This window comes from Dendrobates tinctorius, unplaced genomic scaffold (genome assembly GCF_039654945.1).
Source record: "Dendrobates tinctorius isolate UK_male_01 unplaced genomic scaffold, ASM3965494v1 ptg000158l, whole genome shotgun sequence".
Taxonomy (NCBI): domain Eukaryota; kingdom Metazoa; phylum Chordata; class Amphibia; order Anura; family Dendrobatidae; genus Dendrobates; species Dendrobates tinctorius.
This window is the reverse complement of record NW_027361825.1, coordinates 3,715,503-3,737,522: the sequence shown is the minus strand read 5'-3', so window position 1 is coordinate 3,737,522 and position 22,020 is coordinate 3,715,503. Positions and strand designations below refer to the sequence as shown.

The window sequence follows — 22,020 nt, the reverse complement described above, 5'->3', positions numbered from 1 at the left end:
CATTCTCGAGGTGGACACCTCCTCCACAGGAGTCGGAGCGTCTGCAGGGTGGTTGGTTCCTTGTGGCTCTTTTTACCTCCTGAGCCGCCCTTCTTGATATCTGCTACTGTGGTCTCAGAGACCTCTGCACTTGCCCCTAAAGGTCCCTGTATTGGGGCCGGTCCTCATCAGGTCAATTCGTCCAGGGGTAGGTCGGTTCCACAGTCCAGAGGGTCCACTCCAGGTAGCTCGCCCCTCCAAGGCATCACAGATGGTTTTGTGAGTCCTGCATTGAGCAGGGGATTGGACACGATGACTCTTGAGGTCCCTTCCAACTCTTAACATTCTATGATTCAAACACATGTCACATTTGGTCTCCTGTTGCCTTAGGCAAACATGTTAGTTGGGAGGAAGCAAAGGGTGTAATGCAATATCTGTCACATCATTCATCTCAATCAATGCAAGATTGCCATAAGAACTAAACAGTCAGACTTTGTACTCATATGACATGGTCCCACAATAGATGAAAAACACTATTGTAACACCAAGGTGTGTTACTGGCTCTGTGGGCAGTGGAGGTAGGGACACTCTCAGTGGTAGTAGGACTATGAGCCATGGCAAATCTCAAGAAGAATTCCTTTTCATATCTTAACAGATATTTAATCACGCATGATGACTTTTCAGTAAGGAGATATTTCAAACCTTTCATAAAGTTGTGATCTTCATGTGAAGTTGGTAAGATGGGTATATGTGGGTCACGATAGACCAATCTTTGTTGATAGTATGTCTCTAGATTGGCACTTTCCCGCCATGAGCTAAGTGTGGGACTTAACTGGAATCTGTCAGTTGGCTTAACCCTCCTAAGCGTCTATATGAGCATATACCGTAGGTCACAAAAAAATGGATAATATGATACCTTGCCGCCTTTGGTTTATTGATATTAAATTTATTATTGAACTCTGGTAATATTCTCCTGTTGTCCTAATCTTGACCTGATTTGTGACTCTGACTCCATCTAACTCCATTTTCCTAATGATTCAGACCTCAGCTTGTCTGATCTTTCTTTGACTTCCAGGCCTGTGACCCCAGTTATTTTGCTGACTACGGTTTTGTCTCCCGATTCTGTACCTCCGGTAACTGACCCAGCTATCTTCACTACTGTTGCTTTAGAATCGCTCCTCTGGCCAGCAGCTACTCCATGGGCACAACCCAGGGGGGCCTATAGTAGGTCTAGATCTCTGTATAGAGGTTAAAGGATGAAGGCCTAAGTTCCTCTGGGACCTGACAGATGTAGTTGCTAACGCCAAGTAGGTTGCTTTTTTGAACTGATGGCTTCATACTAACATTACATGCAACTAAATTTCTGGTTTTGGACATACTCATAAGATTAAATGGGTTTTACATTACCTTTCCAAAAATGTAGTTTGTTTATTTAATAAACAAACTGTGCTTTGGTGGCCCTTCCTTAGTCCGGCTCTGACTCCGCTGCTATCCTTGGTATATTCAGTACAGGCGTGATATCAACAGTACTGCAGACGTCACATTAACAGTGCTGCAACCACTCTGAGAGCTGCTGAGCTCACTGATCACTTGCAGCGTTGTCGATGTGACATTAGTGCTGAAGACACTGGAGGCAATGGTGGAGACTCAGATACGTTGTGGGGTCTTCTTTTATTGCAGACAAAATGCACAGAGATAACACAAGCCACAATAAAAGAAATAATCAAGAAAAAAAACAATGTGTACTGCATCAAGGAAAACAGACCGGACACTTCACAGTCTGATATTTTTATTAACATAAAATAATTTTGGATATATAAAATTACGATTCTATTCTGTACATTATTATTGTTGCACGAAAATACTAAAAATAAAAAAATACACAATTTTTTGTGCACCTGATGCTATGTATTGTTTTATCAGTTGATATTCTTCCCACATTAGAGGACACGTCTTATATAGTAAGTTCTGGAACTTCTAGGTTTCCTTTTTGCAAGAAGTTTGTATTCTGCTCAGAAACGAGAGACAACATTCATCTGGTAGTTCTGAGGTCTGGAAGCATTGGTGTTGGGCTCGGGTCTTACGTTCAGATTCCTTCTGTCTACGGTAGGCTCCAGGATGAATTTCTGCAGTATGGTGGTTAGGAAGAGGAAGAGCTCCATGCGAGCCAGGCCTTCTCCCAAACAAATGCGTTTGCCTGAGAAAACCAAATGAGTGTACAAGATAAGGAGTGAAGCAAAACTTAAACACCAACCAGTGTTTTCTGGGGCAAATTGCTTTGAAAAGTTGCAACACTTTTGTGCAATTTGGGAGTTGTGCAAACAATTTGCAACTTTTGGTGTTTTCACATCAGTTTCTCCTAGCTTTGCCAAAGTGGGCAGAACTGGGACGGAATGAGGACGAGACATCGCAGCTTGTCTAATTCATGAGTTGTAGTGTACCTCACACCAGAAATCTTACTCAAGGAGAGAGAAGGTCCTCCATACATATTAGATGGTTAAAATTGATAGGCTTTAATGTAATAGGCCTTTAAGCTGGTGAAATAATAAACAGCCATCAGCAGAAGGCTACGTCTCCTGACTCCACCATACACATGAGCGCCAGGCTCAGCTGAGCCTTCAAGTGTTTTCAATGGAGAAAGAGAAGAAAGCAGCTGCCAAACATCACTGGCAGAGGCTAATCTCCCCTGGAAATGAAAGGACTGACCGAGGAAATTCCATCTGTCTCATCCTTGTTTTATGTGATGGTTCTTACATTTATTGTAGTATATTTGTAAGAACAAAATAAATCAACTGATTCCCAAATCCTATCAGGTGATGTTTTTGGTATTTCTAATCCCAGTACGTATCCACAAACCATATAAAAGTAGAATATTGTTATATTATAAACCCTGGTTCATTTTCAGTCATAGTTTACAGATCATTTGTTTGCTTTAATAATGTAATAATATCTTACCTGTAGAGAATGGCATAAATCCATCACTTTTCATAAAGCCGCCTTTCTCATTAAGGAAGTGTCCAGGATCAAACTCCTCAGGGTTTTTGAAATGTTTGGGGTCTTTTAGGACAGAAGTCAGAACTGGGAACACGAAGCTTCCCTGAAAAAGTAATGTATAAAATTTGTAAATGTAGAAAAATGAAGGGTTAAAAGTAAGATGTAGTTGGTAGCTGATTATTATTATTATACATTTTTATAGCGCTATTTATTCCATGGCGCTTTACATGTGAAAAGGGGCAAATATAGACAAGTACAATAAACATGAGCAATACAAGACACACACAAGTAGAGAAAGAGAAAGGACCCTGCCCGCAAGGGCTCACAGTCTACAGGGGATGGGTGAGGATACACTAGGAGAGGGTAGAGCTGGTCATGTGGCGGTTCAGTAGACTGAGAATCACTGCAGGTTGTAGGCTTGTCGGAAGAGATGGGTCTTCAGGTTCTTTTTGACGGTTTCCATGGTACGTGAGAGTCTGATGTGTTGGGGTAGATTTCCAGAGTATGGGGGAAGCACGGGAGAAGTCTTGTATGCGGTTGTGGGAAGAAGAGATGAGAGGGGAGTAGAGAAGGAGATCTTGAGAGGATTGAAGGTTGCGTGTGGGTAAGTACCGGAAGACCATGTCACAGATGTATGGAGGAGACAGGTTGTGGATGGCTTTGTATGTCATAGTTAGGATTTTGAACTAGAGCCTCTGGACGATAGGAAGCCAATAAAGGGCTTTGGCATAGGGGAGAGGTTGGGAATAATGAGGAGACAGGTGGACAGGTGGATTAATCGGGCAGCAGAGTGTAGGATAGACTGGAGTGGTGCCGAAGTGCTAGAGGGGAGGCCAGAGAGTAGGAGGTTGCAGTAGTCGAGGCAAGAGATAATGGCATGCACTAGTGTTTTTGTGGTTTCATGGTCAAAGAATGCACGGATCCGGGAAATATTTTTGAGTCTGAGACGGCAGGAGGAGGCAAGGGTTTGGATTTGTGGTTTGAAAGAGAGAGCAGAGTCGAGGATCACCCCGAGGCACAGAGCATGCGGGACTAGGGAAAGTGAGCAGCCATTGACATTGATGGATAGGTCTTGTGGAGGGGTAGAGTGAGATGGGGGAAAGATGATGAATTCTGTTTTGTCCATGTTCAGTTTTAGAAAGCTGAAATAGCAAACAGACATTGTGGGATTTTGGTCAGTAAGGAGGTGAGGTCAGGTCCAGATAGGTAGATCTGTGTGTCATCGGCATAGAGATGATATTGCAAACCGTGAGATTCTATGAGCTGTCCCAGGCCGAAGGTGTAGTTGAGAAGAGTAGCAGTCCTAGGACTGAGCCTTGAGGAACACCGACAGACAGGAGGCGAGGTGAGGAGGTGGTGTGGGAGAGAGAGACACTGAATGTTCAGTGTTAGATATGAGATCCAGGATGGGGCCAAGCCTGTGATGCCAAGAGATGAGAAAATCTGTAGCAGGAGGGAATGGTCCACAGTGTCGAAGGCAGAAGACAAGGAGAAGGAGGACAGAGTAGTGTCGCTTGCTCTTGGCGGTTAGTAGGTCGTTGGTGACTTTAGTTAGGGCAGTTTTCAGTTGAGTGATGCAGTCGGAAACCTGATTGTAAGTGGTCAAAAAGTGAGCAGGAGGAGAGGTGGGAGGACAGTTCAAGATGGACATGCTGTTCCAGTAGTTTTGAGGCATAAGGGAGAAGAAATATCGGGTGATAGCTAGACATAGAGGATGGGTCAAGGGAGGTATTTTTGAGGATGGGTGTGATCGAGGCATGTTTGAAGGATGAGGGGAACACACCATTTGTGAGAGGTTGAAGAGGTGTTTTACAGTAGGGATGAAGACTGTGGCAAGGTTAGGGATGAGGTGGGATGGGAGCTGGTCAAGCATGCAAGTGGTGAGGTGTGATCTTGACAGGAGGGTGGAGAGCTGATCTTCTGTCATGGTGAAGTTGATTTTGGAGGAACAGGGCTGGGCAGCTAAGAGGGCATTGGGGGCTGTGGGCCAAAGCTTTCTCTAATCATATTAATAGGAGTGAGATTTAGTTTGAAGTTGATAGGAGCGAGATCCAGTTGGTAGATGAAAGGAGTGATATCAAGTTTGAAGTTGATAGGATACAGTTGGTACTTGGTAGGAGCAAGATCTAATTGGTAGTTGATAGAAGCAAGTTTTAGTTGATAGGAGTGAGATCTAGTTTGCAGTTGATAGGAATGAGATATAGTTGGTAATTGATAGGAGTGAGATCGAGTTCGAAGTTGATAGGAGGGAGATCCAGTTGGTAGTTGATAACAGGAGTGAGATCTAGTTGGTAGTTGATAGGAGTGAGATCGAGTTGGAAGTTGAAAGTTGTGAGATGCAGTTGGTAGTTGATAGGAGTGATATCTAGTTGGAAGTTGATAGGAGTGAGATCTAGCTTGTAGGTGATAGGAGTGAGATCTAATTGATTGTTGATAGGAGTGAGAATTAATTGGTAGTTGATAAAAGTGAGATCTAGTTGGTAGTAAACAGGAGTGAAATTTAGTTTGAAGTTGATAGGAATGAAATAGTTGATAGGAGCGATATCTAGTAGTTGGTAGTTGATAGGAGTGAGATATAGTTGGTAGTTCAGAGAAGTGAGATCTAGTTGGTAGTTGATAGGAGAGCTAATTGGCAGCTTATAGGAGTGAGATCTAGTTGGTAGTTGATAGGAGTGAGATCCAGTTGGTAGTTGATAGAAGTGAGATCTAATTGGTATTTGATTGGAGTGAGATCTAGTTTGAAGTTGATAGGAGTGAGATCCATTTGACAGTTGATAGGAGTGAGATATAGTTGGTAGTTGATAGGAGTGAGATCTAATTGATAGTTGATAGGAGTGAGATCGAGTCTGAAGTTGAAAGGAGGGAGATCCAGTTGGTAGTTGATAGGAGTGAGATCTAGTTGGCAATAGATAGGAGAAAGATTTAGTTGATAGGAGTGAGATCTAGTTGGTAGTTCATAGAAGTGAGATCTAGTTAGTAGTTGATAGGAGTGAGATCTAATTGGTAGCTTATAGGAATGAGATCTAGTTGGTAGTTGATAGGAGTGAGATCTAATTGGTAGCTTATAGGAGTGAGATCTAGTTGGTAGTTGATAGAAGTGAGATATAGTTGGTAGTTGATAGGAGTGAGATCTAATTGATAGTTGATAAGAGTGAGATCGAGTTTGAAGTTGAAAGGAGGGAGATCCAGTTGGTAGCTGATAGGAGTGAGATCTAGTTGGCAATTGATAGGAGAAAGATTTAGTTGATAGGAGTGACATCTAGTTGGTAGTTGATAGGAGTGAGATCTAATTGATAGTTGATAGGAGTGAGATCTAATTGGTATTTGATTGGAGTGAGATCTAGTTTGAAGTTGATAGGAGTGAGATCCAGTTGGTAGTTGATAGGAGTGAGATCTAGTTGATAAGAGTGAGATATAGTTGGCAGTTGATAGGAGTGAGATCTAATTGATAGTTGATAGGAGTGAGATCTAGTTTGTAGTTGACAGGAGTGTGATCCATTTGGCAGTTGGAAGGAGTGAGATCTAGTTGGTAGTTGATTGGAGTGAGATTTAGTTTGTAGTTGATAGGAGTGAGATCTAATTGGTAGCTTATAGGAGTGAGATCTAGTTGGTAGTGGATAGGAGTGAGATGCAGTTGGTAGTTGATAGGAGTGAGATCCATTTGGCAGTTGATAGGAGTGAGATATAGTTGGTAGTTGATAGGAGTGAGATCTAATTGATAGTTGATAGGAGTGAGATCTAATTGATAGTTGATAGGAGTGAGATCGAGTCTGAAGTTGAAAGGAGGGAGATCCAGTTGGTAGTTGATAGGAGTGAGATCTAGTTGGCAATAGATAGGAGAAAGATTTATTTGATAGGAGTGAGATCTAGTTGGTAGTTAATAGGAGTGAGATATAGTTGGTAGTTCATAGAAGTGAGATCTAGTTGGTAGTTGATAGGAGTGAGATCTAATTGGTAGCTTATAGGAATGAGATCTAGTTGGTAGTTGATACGAGTGAGATCTAATTGGTAGCTTATAGGAGTGAGATCTAGTTGGTAGTTGATAGAAGTGAGATATAGTTGGTAGTTGATAGGAGTGAGATCTAATTGGTATTTGATAGGAGTGAGATCTAGTTTGAAGTTGATAGGAGTGAGATCCAGTTGGCAGTTGATAGGAGTGAGATATAGTTGGTAGTTGATAGGAGTGAGATCTAATTGATAGTTGATAGGAGTGAGATCGAGTTGGCAACTGATAGGAGAAAGATTTAGTTGCTAGGAGTGAGATCTAGTTGGTAGTTGATTGGAGTGAGATTTAGTTTGTAGTTGATAGGGGTGAGATCTAATTGGTAGCTTAAAGGAATAAGATCTAGTTGGAAGTTGATAGGAGTGAGATCTAGTTGGTAGTTGATAGGAGTGAGATCAAATTGGTAGCTTATAGGAGTGAGATCTAGTTGGTAGTTGAAAGGAGTGAGATCCAGTTGGTAGTTGATAGGAGTGAGATCTAGGAGAGAAGAGTGTAGGAGCTTCCACAGGATCCAGAATGAAACCACATAGGTTTGAGCCAAATCAGCAGAGCAGGTGGGTGCACACAAAGGCTGGAAAGCACAGCATTGCATAGGAGCAAAAAGGAGGATGTGGCACACCAAAATGAAGATAAAAACACTTTATTCGGCACTCAAGCCATAATTAAAAACCATGCAAAACCTGACGTGTTTCCGGTGCAAAAAATGCACCCTTAGTCATAGGATACACAGATAACACAATGGTCACATTAAATAGAGACAAGCAACCAATCACAACCACTTAACAATTACTAGGATATGCATGAACATGTGAGAAACACAACACTTAAGGCACTGTCACACTTAGCGATGTTCCAGCGATCCCGACCAGCGATATGACGCGGTCAGGATCGCTGGTACATCGCTAAGTGGTCGCTAGTGAGGTGCCACACAGGCAGATCTCAGTAGCGACATCGCTGGGGACGGGGATCGCTACTTACCTGTCACACTAGGCGATCCTGCGTCCTCCCGCCCGGCTCCACGCTCGTCACTCGTCTCTCCACAGGAAGCGCCGCAGGAAGCTGACGACGAGAAACAGTCCTGAACGTTCTCGCGCGATCAGCAATAACCAGCGGGGGAGTGGGTTGTAGGTAAGTATCAGACACAGCGATGTCGCTAGCAATATCGCTATAACGTCACAAGTTATAGCGATATCTCTTAGTGTGACAGGCCCTTTAGAGAAACAGCTTCAATAGATGTAAAACCAGTAGCGTAGCTACCAGGGGGGCCCACCCGGATTTACACTTAACTGTATCTGTGCCTGGGGCAGAGAGGGAGAATCAATCAACTCCCTGTTCTGCCCCTATGTTCTCTTCTCGGCCACAGGACCTGTGATGAGGTCACAGGAGGGGGAGGAGTCGAGGTCACATGATCAGGGGCCTCATTGACTGTATGCACTATGCAGGATTCTGCTGTGCTGGCTGTCATGGCACGCTAGGATTGGAGCAGTAGCATAGCTCTAATATCTTCTGGGTGCACAGGACCTGTGATGAGGTCACAGGAGGGGAGGAGTCGAAGTGATCAGAGTCCTCAGGCTGTGTGCACACGCTGCGGATTTTGCTGCGATTCCGCTGCGGATTTTGCTGCAATTCCGCAGCGGTTTTGGCCGCAGTTTCTGCTGCGGTGTACAGTACAATGATTCCCTATGGGAATCAAAAACCGCAATGCAGACGGTGCGGAATTTTCCGCGCGGATTATCTGCGGTTTTCAATCCGCAGAAAGAATTGACATGTCAATTCTTTCTGCGGATTCCGCTGCGGTTTGCCATCTCCTCCATTGAGGAGATGAAAAACCGCAGGGCAAAACCACAGAGCAATCCGCAGGTAAAACCGCAGGTATTTTGACCTGCGGTTTCACCTGCGGATTTTACAAAATCCGCGCTGATGAATCCGCACCTAATCCGCAGCGTGTGCACACAGCCTTAGTCTCAGTGTATGCAGGACTCTGCTGTGCTGGTTGTCATGGTGCTGGATGAAGGGAAGTTTCTGTGTGGGGTCAGGAGGGGCTTACAGGGTGCATGTAGCAGAGCCGTGTGTGTATGAGGTGTACGAAGCGGAGCCATGTGCGTACGAGGTGCATGGAGCGGAGCCATGTGTATGAGGTGTACGGAGCCGCGTGTGTACGAGGTGTACGGAGAGGAGTCACGTGTGTGCGAGGTGTATGGAGCAGAGCCGCGTGTGTACGAGGTACTGAGCAGGGCCACGTGTGTACGAGGTGTACGGAGAGGAGCCACATGTGTACGAGGTGTACGGAACAGAGCCGCGTGTGGTGTACGAGGTGTAAGGAGCGGAGCCGCGTGTGTACGAGGTGTACGGAGCAGAGCCGCATGTGTACGGAGAGGAGCCACGTGTGTACGAGGTGTACGGAGCAGAGCCGCGTGTGGTGTACGAGGTGTAAGGAGCGGAACCGCGTGTGTACGAGGTGTACGGAGCAGAGCCGCATGTGTACGGAGCGGAGCTGTGTGTGTACAAGGTGTACGGAGAGGAGCCACGTGTGTACAAGGTGTACGGAGCAGAGTCACGTGTGTACGAGGTGTACGGAGCAGAGCCGCGTGTGGTGTACGAGGTGTACGGAGCGGAGCCGCGTGTGTACGAGGTGTACAGAGCGGAGCCGCGTGTGTACGAGGTGTACGGAGCGGAAATGCGTGTGTACGAGGTGTACGGAGCAGAAATGCGTGTGTACGAGGTGTACAGCGCACAGCCGCATGTATACAAGGTTTACGGAGTGAAGCCATGTGTGTACTGAGTGGAACCGTGTGTGTGCGAGGTGTACGGAGCGGAGCCGTGTGTGTATGAGGCATTGAAAGCAGAACCGTGTGTGTATGAGGTGTGCGGAGCTATGCGTGTACAAGGTTTATGGTGGGGAGCATTCATACCTCCCAACCGTCTCGATTTTGAGAGAAAGTCTGCCTTGTTCGGGAGCTTACTTTTCCCGCGGACACAGGAGTACACAGCAGAGCCCCGAGGAGCACTTTAAAATTTGCATGTGACGTTCCACCGAAAGTGACGTGCTGGAAGCTGACCGGAAATGAGGTAATTTCAGGAGGAGATTGTGACGGAACCATGGAGGCACCTCAGGGAATGCTTCAGATCCACATCACCGTCTCCTCCGACAGCGCGGACAGCGGGATCGCCTTGGACTTGGGGATGTCGGCCATGTGAGTGGATCATGATATGTCCTGCACTGGGAGGCTCAGTTGGGCACTACAATGGGAGCCGGGCTGCTATAGTATCTTTATAGAATCTTTCTCTCTTTGTTTCTCTCTCTGTGTTCTTTCTTTCTTTCTTTCTGTCTCTCTGTTGTTTCTTTCTTTCCCCTCTTCCTTTCTCTCTCTCTGTTCTTTCTTTCAATCTGTTCTTTCTTTCTTTCCCTTCTTTCTCTCTAATCTTTCTTTCTCTCTAATCTTTCTTTCTCTCTCTAATCTTTCTTTTTCTCTCTCTCTGTTCTTTATTTCTCTCTCTGTTTTCTTTCTCTCTGTTCTTTCTTTCTCGCTCTCTGTTCTTTCTTTCCTCTCTTTCTCTCTCTGCTCTTTCTTTCTGTTCTCTTTCCCCTCTTTCTTTCTCTCTGTTATTTCTTTCTCTCTCTGTTCTTCCTTTCTCTCTCTCTGTTCTTTCTTTCTCTCTCTCTGTTCTTTCTTTCTTTCTCTCTCTGTTCTTTCTTTCCTCTTTCTCTCTCTCTGTTCTTTCTCTCTCTCTGTTCTTTCTTTCTCTATAATGTAGCCCCCTTCATATGGTATAATAGAGCCCCCCCCAAAATAATATAATGTAGCCCCTTCAGAATATAATGCAGCCCCCCTCAGAGTATCATGCTGCCCCCCCTTATATGGGGTATCATGCTGCCCCCATCTTGAGGGTATCATACTGCCCCCCATCATACGGGGTATCATGCTGCCCCCTCATACGGGGTATATCATGCTGCCCCCTCATATGGGGTATCATAATCATGCAACCAGGACTCACTATATAAATTTAAAAAAAAACTATACTCGCCTCTTCTCCTCGCTCCCTTGCTGATTTCAGCGGCGGCTCTGCTCTGATGTCAGGAGCTGCGCTGCAGTCATACCGGCACACAGCGGGGACGCGATGAAGTGACGTCATTGCGCACCCGCTGTGTGTCAGAGGAAGAGGGTAATGATGGGAGAGGGAGCGTCATGTGACGCTCTCTCTTACATTATTGCGGCGCGCACTGGGGGGCCGCGCTGATGCCGCAATAAAGGAATATATATATATGAAATAGTGTTGGTTCTCCAGCGATCAGTCCAATGGTAGAGTAAAACATAACTTTTGTTTTTCCATTAAAAAGGTTCCAGGTTTCTTCAGTGACAATTTTGCATATGGTCAATCCTTTTTGTATTACATGTTTCGACACTACATGTGTCTTCCTCCAGGTCCACATGTAGTGTCGAAACATGTCGTCCAAAAAGGATTGACCATATGCAAAATTGTCACTGAAGAAACCTGGAACCTTTTTAATGGAAAAATAAAAGTTATATTTTACTCTACCATTGGACTGATCGCTGGAGAACCAACACTATTTCTTTTACATGCAAGGATTTATCCCAATCCGTTTCCGTGCAAACTGCTACCACAGGCTGGACTTATTCCTGGTTTTCTTCAAAGCTGTGAGCTGGCTGTGCCAAAAAATCTTTTTTTCATTTTTTTTGTGTGGGATTTTATAGCTCTGCTCAAAACCGCTTGAAACAGATTCCTTTATAATATTAATATTAAACAACATGGATCTTTCAAATGAGGATTTAGTGGATACCGATAATTATACAGCTAGATTGCATAAATCAGCAGACATTTTTAATTAAGATAATGAAACCACAGCGAACGATTTGAAAAACATTATGAGAAAGCTGGAATCGTTAAAGGAGCTCAGGGTCTGGTGGGATCACAATTCACTTAGTAACTATGCAGACAAGAACATGATCCCCAGAGGCTTAAGAATAAAAAAACTAACAACTGCATATTATGGAGAAGTGTTCAGATTGAAATGGGAAGAAATTTTAAGCAACTGCTCAATGGATCTTATTCACCTTATTATTGCAGATGAAGAAAAGAATTAATTATGATTAAAACCACGATTAAATCTCTGCAAGATCAGACTAAATCCTTCCAAAATAATGAAGATTTTAAAAAATTACAGCGCAAAATGGATAAAAATCTAACTAAACTTGAAAACACAATAACTGAAACAAAGCGAAGAAAATTTAAAAGAGATTTGGAGGATTATAAAAATAATATGGTTTATGAGTGGAATAAAACCCCTCTTCCCATTCTTAGAAGGCTGCGAAAAGGTAAAAATAATAAGAAAAATTCTGTTTCTGCTCGACCCAAAGTAACTTTTTCAACTTCGGTACAATCATCAGTGAATTCGTCAGATGAAGCTTTAGACACTTCAGTCAGTACAGGTGCTGCAATATACAGTGGGGAAAAAAAGTATTTAGTCAGTCAGCAATAGTGCAAGTTCCACCACTTAAAAAGATGAGAGGCGTCTGTAATTTACATCATAGGTAGACCTCAACTATGGGAGACAAACTGAGAAAAAAAAATCCAGAAAATCACAGTCTGTTTTTTTTTCATTTTATTTGCATATTATGGTGGAAAATAAGTATTTGGTCAGAAACAAGCAATCAAGATTTCTGGCTCTCACAGACCTGTAACTTCTTCTTTAAGAGTCTCCTCTTTCCTCCACTCATTACCTGTAGTAATGGCACCTGTTTAAACTTGTTATCAGTATAAAAAGACACCTGTGCACACCCTCAAACAGTCTGACTCCAAACTCCACTATGGTGAAGACCAAAGAGCTGTCAAAGGACACCAGAAACAAAATTGTAGCCCTGCACCAGACTGGGAAGACTGAATCTGCAATAGCCAACCAGCTTGGAGTGAAGAAATCAACTGTGGGAGCAATAATTAGAAAATGGAAGACATACAAGACCACTGATAATCTCCCTCGATCTGGTGCTCCACGCAAAATCCCACCCCGTGGGGTCAGAATGATCACAAGAACGGTGAGCAAAAATCCCAGAACCACGCAGGGGGACCTAGTGAATGAACTGCAGAGAGCTGGGACCAATGTAACAAGGCCTACCATAAGTAACACACTACGCCACCATGGACTCAGATCCTGCAGTGCCAGACGTGTCCCACTGCTTAAGCCTGTACATGTCCGGGCCCGTCTGAAGTTTGCTAGAGAGCATTTGGATGATCCAGAGGAGTTTTGGGAGAATGTCCTATGGTCTGATGAAACCAAACTGGAACTGTTTGGTAGAAACACAACTTGTCGTGTTTGGAGGAAAAAGAATACTGAGTTGCATCCATCAAACACCATACCTACTGTAAAGCATGGTGGTGGAAACATCATGCTTTGGGGCTGTTTCTCTGCAAAGGGGCCAGGACGACTGATCCGGGTACATGAAAGAATGAATGGGGCCATGTATCGTGAGATTTTGAGTGCAAACCTCCTTCCATCAGCAAGGGCATTGAAGATGAAACGTGGCTGGGTCTTTCAACATGACAATGATCCAAAGCACACCGCCAGGGCAACGAAGGAGTGGCTTCGTAAGAAGCATTTCAAGGTCCTGGAGTGGCCTAGCCAGTCTCCAGATCTCAACCCTATAGAAAACCTTTGGAGGGAGTTGAAAGTCCGTGTTGCCAAGCGAAAAGCCAAAAACATCACTGCTCTAGAGGAGATCTGCATGGAGGAATGGGCCAACATACCAACAACAGTGTGTGGCAACCTTGTGAAGACTTACAGAAAACGTTTGACCTCTGTCATTGCCAACAAAGGATATATCACAAAGTATTGAGATGAAATTTTGTTTCTGACCAAATACTTATTTTCCACCATAATATGCAAATAAAATGAAAAAAAAACAGACAATGTGATTTTCTGGATTTTTTTTTCTCAGTTTGTCTCCCATAGTTGAGGTCTACCTATGATGTAAATTACAGACGCCTCTCATCTTTTTAAGTGGTGGAACTTGCACTATTGCTGACTGACTAAATACTTTTTTTCCCCACTGTATAATTCCAAAGACAAACCTAATGTGAACAATGAGGCTATGGTTACAATGAGGTCAAAAAACGGAGGAGGAGGGGGGGTGCAAGCATCGAGGGAGGGGGTTACCAGACACGGGGCAGGAATCGGAGATGGTGAATATCCCAATTTGGAACCTCTCCAGCTATGTGCTTTTCCAAGCTCAGATATCTCTGCTATCAAAGGGATTGGGCTTCTCCCCTACTAAGGACTTCAATTTGTATCAAACCATTATGGACATTAATAGGTTTGCATGGAATTTAACTTTAAAATGTCACTACTTTAATGACAACAGCACTCTGGAAATAACTGAAACTGAGCTGAATACGGAATTTCTTTGGAAAAAAGATGAACTACTGATGTTTGAAGAACAGAGGACATTAAAGGATCTGTATGACTTGGAAATGACTGACTAAAAATCTGGGGATCAGTCGGTCAAGTTCCTGACATCTAATGTGGATTTTTATCCGCTGAAATCAAGGCCAGCAGTCCTGGATAAATTTCAGGAGGTTATTGAACTGGAACTTAATGAATTGAGTAAAAATATAAAAAAATCTAAGGGTAATCTGAGTAGACAAGAAAGTATAGCGTTAGACCAATTATCACAAAACAAGGATTTATTAATCAGAAATGCAGACAAAGGTGGGGCAGTTGTGTTGATTAATGCTGGATTGTATAAAATTCTAAACCTTAGAGATCTGGAGAATCCGGATGTTTATTTGGAATTAAAAGAGAATCCCACACTGTGAGATTTAATAATGAACTTCTAAATTTACTCCAGGAAGGTGTAACAATTGGAGCTTTGGATGAAAAAATAAAAAAATACTGCTATTTGGACCATCCTGTCATCCCAGTGTATCATTCCCTGCCAAAGATCCATAAGAATATATTTCCACCTCCTATGAGACCCATAGTGGCAGGGATTGGTGAGTGGGTGGATGCTCATCTTCAGCCACTAGTTTCATTGACTCCCAGCTATATACGAGACATGAAAGCTGTGGTTACTATGATGCAAACTTTCAAATGGGAGGCTAATTTCACATGGTTTTCATGTGATGTAATTGGTCTGTATCCATCTATTCCCCATATAATAGCTCTTAAATGCTTATCTTTCTATCCCAGGAAATATAGCAACTATTCGGAGGTTCTATGTAATTTTTTACTTGAAGCAACAAAATTTCTCTTAAGCCATAATTATTGCATGTTTGACAATAGGTATTTTTTGCAGATCAGCGGTGTGAGTATGGGGGCAAAATTTTCCCCTTCACTCGCTAATATCGTAATGGTGACCTGGGAAGAGAACTTTATATATCTTCAAATCCATTCGGAGCAAATCTGGTGTGGATTGGAAGATATATTGATGATCTGGTCTTTGTTTTAAAATATATGGATGATGCTGCTCAGCTTTTCCTTGAATATTTAAACAACAATGATTATAATCTCCAATTTACTGGTTTTTCTGAGAAGTCACATATTGATTTTTTAGATTTAACATTTGTTGCTGATATTGAGGAAAATAGGGTATTGGTGCTTCCTTACCGAAAACCAACTGCTTCAAACAGTATACTGGCAGCTACATCTTGCCATCCCCCACATGTCATCAGAAACTCACCTGTTGGTGAGCTCATCAGGATTAAACAAAATAGTTCTGATGACTCTACATATATAAGTGAGAGTAAAAAAGTTTGCAGCAGATTACAAAATCGTGGTTACCCCAAGTGGTGTTTGGAAAGAGCTCAATCTATTGTTGGTAACATCAGCAGAGATTCTCTACTTCATCATAAATGTAAGGAAAATAAAACCAAACATAATATCATTACATTCACCACGGGGTATAGTCCACAATTCAATCAGATCACTAATATCATACGGAAATATTTACCTATTTTACAACAAGATACAATTCTCAGAAAGATTTTGGACAATCACACAGTCCGATTTGTGCCAAAAAGAGTGACTACGCTAAAACCCTTTTTATCTCCTAGCTTATTTGTGGACTTGGAATGAGATCAAAAGAAAAACTGGCTCAGTACCGTTGGTTTCCACAAATGTGGAGATAACGTGTGCAAATGTTGCCAATATGCCACAAAAGATAAAAAATTTGTCTCCTGTAAAAATAAAAAAGTTTCCAATAAGCAGTTTTATAAATTGTAATACGGATAATGTCATTTATCTGGTTCAATGTAACATCTGTCTTCTTCAGTATGTAGGTTGTACTCTGAACCCTCTGAAAAAAACGTGTCCGTAAACACTTGTCCAATGCGGTTAACTTACCGCTGGCAGGTTACTCTGCAGTCTCACGGCATTTTGCTAACAAACACAATGGAGATCTAAAATCTTTCTCCTTCAAAGGAATAGAGAAAGTGTCCAAGCCCACCAGGGGGGGCAATTTACATGAAAAAATCCTGGCAAGGGAAAGTAAGTGGATTTTTTTTACTGTAAACTCGAGTGCCGTGCGGTTTGAATAGCCATATGGACTTGATAACGCAATATTAAACATAAATGGTGATACTACAATAATGGTTTCATAGTAACAGTAATTAATCCAGTATCAAATAATTCCAATATTAACTATTCTTGTGCTGTGGAATAACTGAATGTTTCATACAAATTTCTGTATCTTTTAGGTATCGATTGATTTTATTTTATTTGTTTTTAATATTGATTTTAATCATTTGTTTTTTTCATGTTGGCAAAGTCCTTGGGGATGGAACAACAGCTGGTTATAGGGTTAATTTGGCTGAACTAAATCCACTTGGAATCTCCTATACACATGAGCTAGTTTCTGGAAAGGGTGACACCCAGAAATTCAGTGGTGTTTTTCCCTGGCTTCATACTATATATGCGGTTTTGATTCATTCCTCACTTGGACCTGGAGGAAGACTCATGTAGTGTGGAAACATGTCGTTCAAAAAGGATTGACCATGTGCAAAATTGTCACTGAAGAAACCTGGAACCTTTTTAATGGAAAAATAAAAGTTATATTTTACTCTACCATTGGACTGATCGCTGGAGAACCAACACTATTTCTTTTACATTCAAGGATTTATCCCAATCCGTTTCCGTGCGAACTGCTACCACAAGCTGGACTTATTCCTGGTTTTCTTCAAAGCGGTGAGCTGGCTGTGCCAAAAAATCTTTTTTTCATATATATATATATATATATATATATATATATATATATATATATATTATTTTTGGCAACAGCGTGGTCATATGCTGAGGTTCTCTGGTTAGGGGCCCACTCAGAAGTTTCGCCCCCCCCGAACCAAAACCCTAGCTACGCCTCTGTGTAAAACAAATCGTTCATTCCTCTTGGAAAACGTGTGTCCAATTTCAGGATCCAATATGCCTCTCTTGTAGTTAACACTTTCTGTTTATTACCACCCCATAGAGAATTGCGGGTCTTTTCAAAAGCATAAAAAGAAAAATTAGTGAGATCTCCATAGTGCACATTGACAAAGTGCTTTGATGCGCCAGAATAAGACGCATTTTTATTATGAATGTTGGTAACGTGCTCAGCAATATGTTTCTTGATTTTTCTTGTAGTACATGCAATATATTGCATCTGAGATGGCACACAGCAGATGCAATATATCACATATTTTGTATCACAATTCAAAAAAGAAGTAATGGTAGAAGAAAAACCTGAAAAAGAATTAACAGATTTAGTTCTATCAATGGCGAAAGCGCAAACATTGCATCGATTATTAGCGCACTTAGAAAAAAACCTTTGCCCATAACCACATTTCAGAAGAAGACTGGCGTTTTAGGAGACTCGGTGACAACGCATTGCCCAAACTATATCCTCTCCTAGCAACAAAATTACAGCCGACAGATACAATTTTGCGCAATTTTTCATACTGGTTGACAATAGGTAAATATTTTTTAACAATTTTTTTAATGCTATTAAATTGATGGCTGTAAGGAGTTGAAAAAACTAACGGAGGATGCCTGTTGGACAAGGATAATTTATTAACGGAAGATCCAAAACTAGGTTCATTCAAAACTTTGATAAAGGCTGAATTAACATCATCTTGGTTATACCCTCTATCCAAAAGACGCTGACAAGCAGTTTTACCCTCCCTCATAAAAGAATCACGATTGGAACACAACCTGTTGATTCTTTTCAATTCTCCACAGGGGATCGATTTAATAGTGTGTTTGGCATGAGAGGAGGATGACAATAGTAAAGAGTTGCCAGCGACATCCTTTCTGTAAACTGAAGTATACATTTTATGTGTAATCGTATCACCAGTCAACAGAATATCCAAAAAGGAGATTTCAGAACCAAAACCACCAATCGTAAAGGATAGATTTAAATCATTACAATTCAAAAAATTATAAAAATCCTGCACCTTAGACGGTGGACCATGCCAAATGAAGATCAGTTCATCCACGTATCTACCAAACCAAAAAATGTCACATGAAAAAGGATTTTTATCCGAAAAAATAAATAACTCTTCCCACCATGCCATGTAAAGGATGGTGAGAGACTGAAATTGAAAAGAAATCAACAGGTTGTGTTCCAATCGTGATTCTTTTATGAGGGAGGGTAAAACTGCTTGTCATCGTCTTTTGGATAGAGGGTATAACCAAGATGATGTTAATTCTGCCTTTATCAAAGTTTTGAATGAACCTCGTTTTGGATCTTCCGTTAATAAATTATCCTTGTCCAACAGGCATCCTCCGTTAGTTTTTTCAACTCCTTACAGCCATCAATTTAATAGCATTAAAAAAATTGTTAAAAAATATTTACCTATTGTCAACCAGTATGAAAAATTGCGTAAAATTGTATCTGTCGGCTGTAATTTTGTTGCTAGGAGAGGATATAGTTTGGGCAATGCGTTGTCACCGAGTCTCCTAAAACGCCAGTCTTCTTCTGAAATGTGGTTATCGGCAAAGGTTTTTTTCTAAGTGCGCTAATAATCGATGCAATGTTTGCGCTTTCGCCATTGATAGAACTAAATCTGTTAATTCTTTTTCAGGTTTTTCTTCTACCATTACTTCTTTTTTGAATTGTGATACAAAATATGTGATATATTGCATCTGCTGTGTGCCATGTCAGATGCAATATTTTGGATGTACTACAAGAAAAATCAAGAAACATATTGCTGAGCATCTTACCAACATTCATAATAAAAATTCGTCTTATTCTGGTGCATCAAAGCATTTTGTCAATGTGCACTACAGAGATCTCACTAATTTTTCTTTTTATGCTTTTGAAAAGATCTGCAATCCTCTACGGGGTGGTAATAAACAGAAAGTGTTAACTACAAGAGAGGCATATTGGATCCTGAAATTGGACACACGTTTTCCAAGAGGAATGAGCTCAAGAAACGATTTTTTACATCTATTGAAGATGTTTCTCTAAGTGTTGTGTTTCTCACATGTTCATGCATATCCTAGTAATTGTTAAGTGGTTGTGATTGGTTGCTTGTCTCTATTTAATGTGACCATTGTGTTATCTGTGTATCCTATGACTAAGGGTGCGTTTTTTGCACCGGAATACCGTCAGGTTTTGCATGGTTTTTAATTATGGCTTGAGTGCCGAATAAATTTTATTATCTTCATTTTGGTGTGCCACATCCTCCTTTTTGCTCCTAGGAGTGAGATCTAGTTGGTAGTTGTAGGAGTGAGATCTAGTAGGTAGTTGTAGGAGTGAGATATAGTTGGTAGTTGATAGGAGTGAGATCTAGTAGGTAGTTCATAAGAGTGAGATCTAGTTGGTAGTTGATAGGAGTGAGATCGAGTTTGATGTTGATATGAGTGATATCCAGTTGGCAGTTGACAGGAGTGAGATCTAATTGGGATTTGATAGGAGCAAGATCTAGTTTGCAGTTGACAGGAATGAGATCTGGTTGGCAGATGATAGGAGTAAGATCTAATTGGTAGTTGATAAAAGTGAGATCTAATTGGTAGCCTATTGGAGTAAGATCTAGTTGGTAGTTGATAGGAGTGAGATCCAGTTGGTAGTTGATAGAAAGAAGTGAACAAAGACATTGAGAAACAGCGGCACATGCCCCGGTGTATCTGAGGTCCAACCACTAGTTACTGTATAAATGAGAGAAGGGTAAAAGTTAAAAGACAAAGAGTTAAGTGTCAGCTTTGGTTCATAAACTGAAAAGATAGAAATGGGTGCAGAGCTGAGAAAATCAAACTTCCCGATTCAGATCTAATATTGGCAGCGGCGCAGGTGCTGCTAAACCCCTCATCTTCCCAAGGCCAAAAAATTGTCTAGTGTGGTGGATAAGACAAGATAAGGCGACCATACTGTACCTTAGGGATGTGATATCCTCTGAAGGTGGTGTCCTTGCTGACAGAGTGGGGAAGTCCTGTGGGGACGATGTCAGCAAACCTCTGGATCTCGTGGATTACGGCTTCTGTATACGGCATTTTACTCTTGTCTTCTATTGACGGACAGCGATCTTTGCCTATTACATTATCAATCTCTTTATGGATCTTTTCTGAAATTTACAAAATAGAACAAAGATCATATTTGTTTAGCCTAGTGTCATTTTTTAACCAAAAACCACTTCTGGTGAAAATGTTGCCACCTCGGGACCAAAAAGACAGAAGTAATACATCTTCAAAGAAGGTGATAAAAGGAGGAAGAAGGTTCCATGGGCTCTGATTCCGGGACCACGGAATAATTTAATCTGTGCAAAACCTTTTACTCAAATCTAAAAGGCAGATAGAAGGATTCCAATAGAATTCATGAGAAAAAGAATTGATAAATTGCTCCATTACTTGCTGTAATTTAGAGATATTTATAATAACTACAGTATATTCTCTATACTCAGAAAAAAAGGAACCAATGACATTAAAAAAAGTTGCAACAAGGACAAGGCTACCAATCTATCGTGTCCTACTGTTAGGATCGATGTAGCAGGACTTTGTACCAACACACACTGTTACTCCTGTGCTTAATGCAGCTAAAGACCTCCATAGGCAGCATAGTAAAGAAGACATTTTTCATATTGAACTAGAATCATGATACAATAGTGACTGAAGAGCGGAATAAAACATTTAATTTTTTTTATTTTGCCTCTCCGACGCAAAGTTAATAAAATATCAACGTTTTTGGCACCTAATGAGTTAACTTTTGGTAAGTCTAGGTGGGTGTTAACAGTGAACTTTCACTGGGGGCATGTACTCCCTGTTTGAGTTGTTACTGACTACATCTACTTGGACTTAACAAAACTTAACTCATTAGTTGCCAAATACTTTGATCGCTTATATCTCTGCAGTGGAAAGACAAAATATAGAAAAAAAAAAAATTAAAACGTTTTATTCTGGTTTGCAGCCGCTATTACATTGTGTGTCCGGATCAACACATAAAGTTTTTGAAAGGTTAAATAATATAAACAGGCATTAAAATGATCACCTTGTACTTCAGGATATTTCATTAGTATAAGAAAACCGTATCGCAGCGTCAAACTAGTCGTCTCTGTTCCAGCAAGGAATAAGTCTAATATCGTCGCCTGTAGATTCTCATCATTAAATTCTGTGTCTTGGCTCTTTTTTTCCTAAAAAAAAATAATAATTTTTTTTAAAATATAAAAAATAGTGAAAAAAGCATAAATAGGAGTCAAAGCAAAGTGCAACAAACTGGAAGGTTTGATGTCAGCCTCTTATCTTAGTGATTACGAACTTTCTCTACATACAAGGCGCGACCCTCGGAGGGCTGATAATATCTCACCTCCTCCATCTTGATGAGGAAGCAGTCTATGAAGTCCCGGGGGCAGGTCTCGTCCAGGGAGGCTCGATGTCTCTTTATCATCTCACTGATAAATTGTTTCAGGCTGTCTATACAGCTGAAGATCTTCTGATGAGGACCAGGAATGTGCGGCATCACGGTGGGCAACATGTTAAAGAGCTAATTTAGGAAAGAAGAAATACAAAAACATCATTACTATTACTTGGTTGGTTCTGTGTCATATTTATATTCTTTATTCATCTT

The 22,020-nt window shown here is 41.4% G+C and overlaps 1 protein-coding gene across 1 annotated transcript in view; it reads right to left on the bottom strand.

The window, feature by feature from the left end:
• Positions 1 to 1,631: 1,631 nt before the first annotated feature.
• The window catches only part of LOC141051773 (cytochrome P450 2G1-like), a 37,830-nt gene continuing 17,441 nt past the window's right edge, over positions 1,632 to 22,020 (bottom strand). The window contains exons 5-9 of the mRNA XM_073548796.1: positions 21,760 to 21,936; positions 21,445 to 21,586; positions 20,337 to 20,524; positions 2,935 to 3,076; positions 1,632 to 2,176 (exon numbers count right to left, since the gene is read on the bottom strand). Coding sequence (XP_073404897.1) covers positions 1,992 to 2,176; positions 2,935 to 3,076; positions 20,337 to 20,524; positions 21,445 to 21,586; positions 21,760 to 21,936 — 834 coding nt within the window. The 3' untranslated portion in view covers positions 1,632 to 1,991. The remainder of the gene's footprint in view (positions 2,177 to 2,934; positions 3,077 to 20,336; positions 20,525 to 21,444; positions 21,587 to 21,759; positions 21,937 to 22,020) is intronic.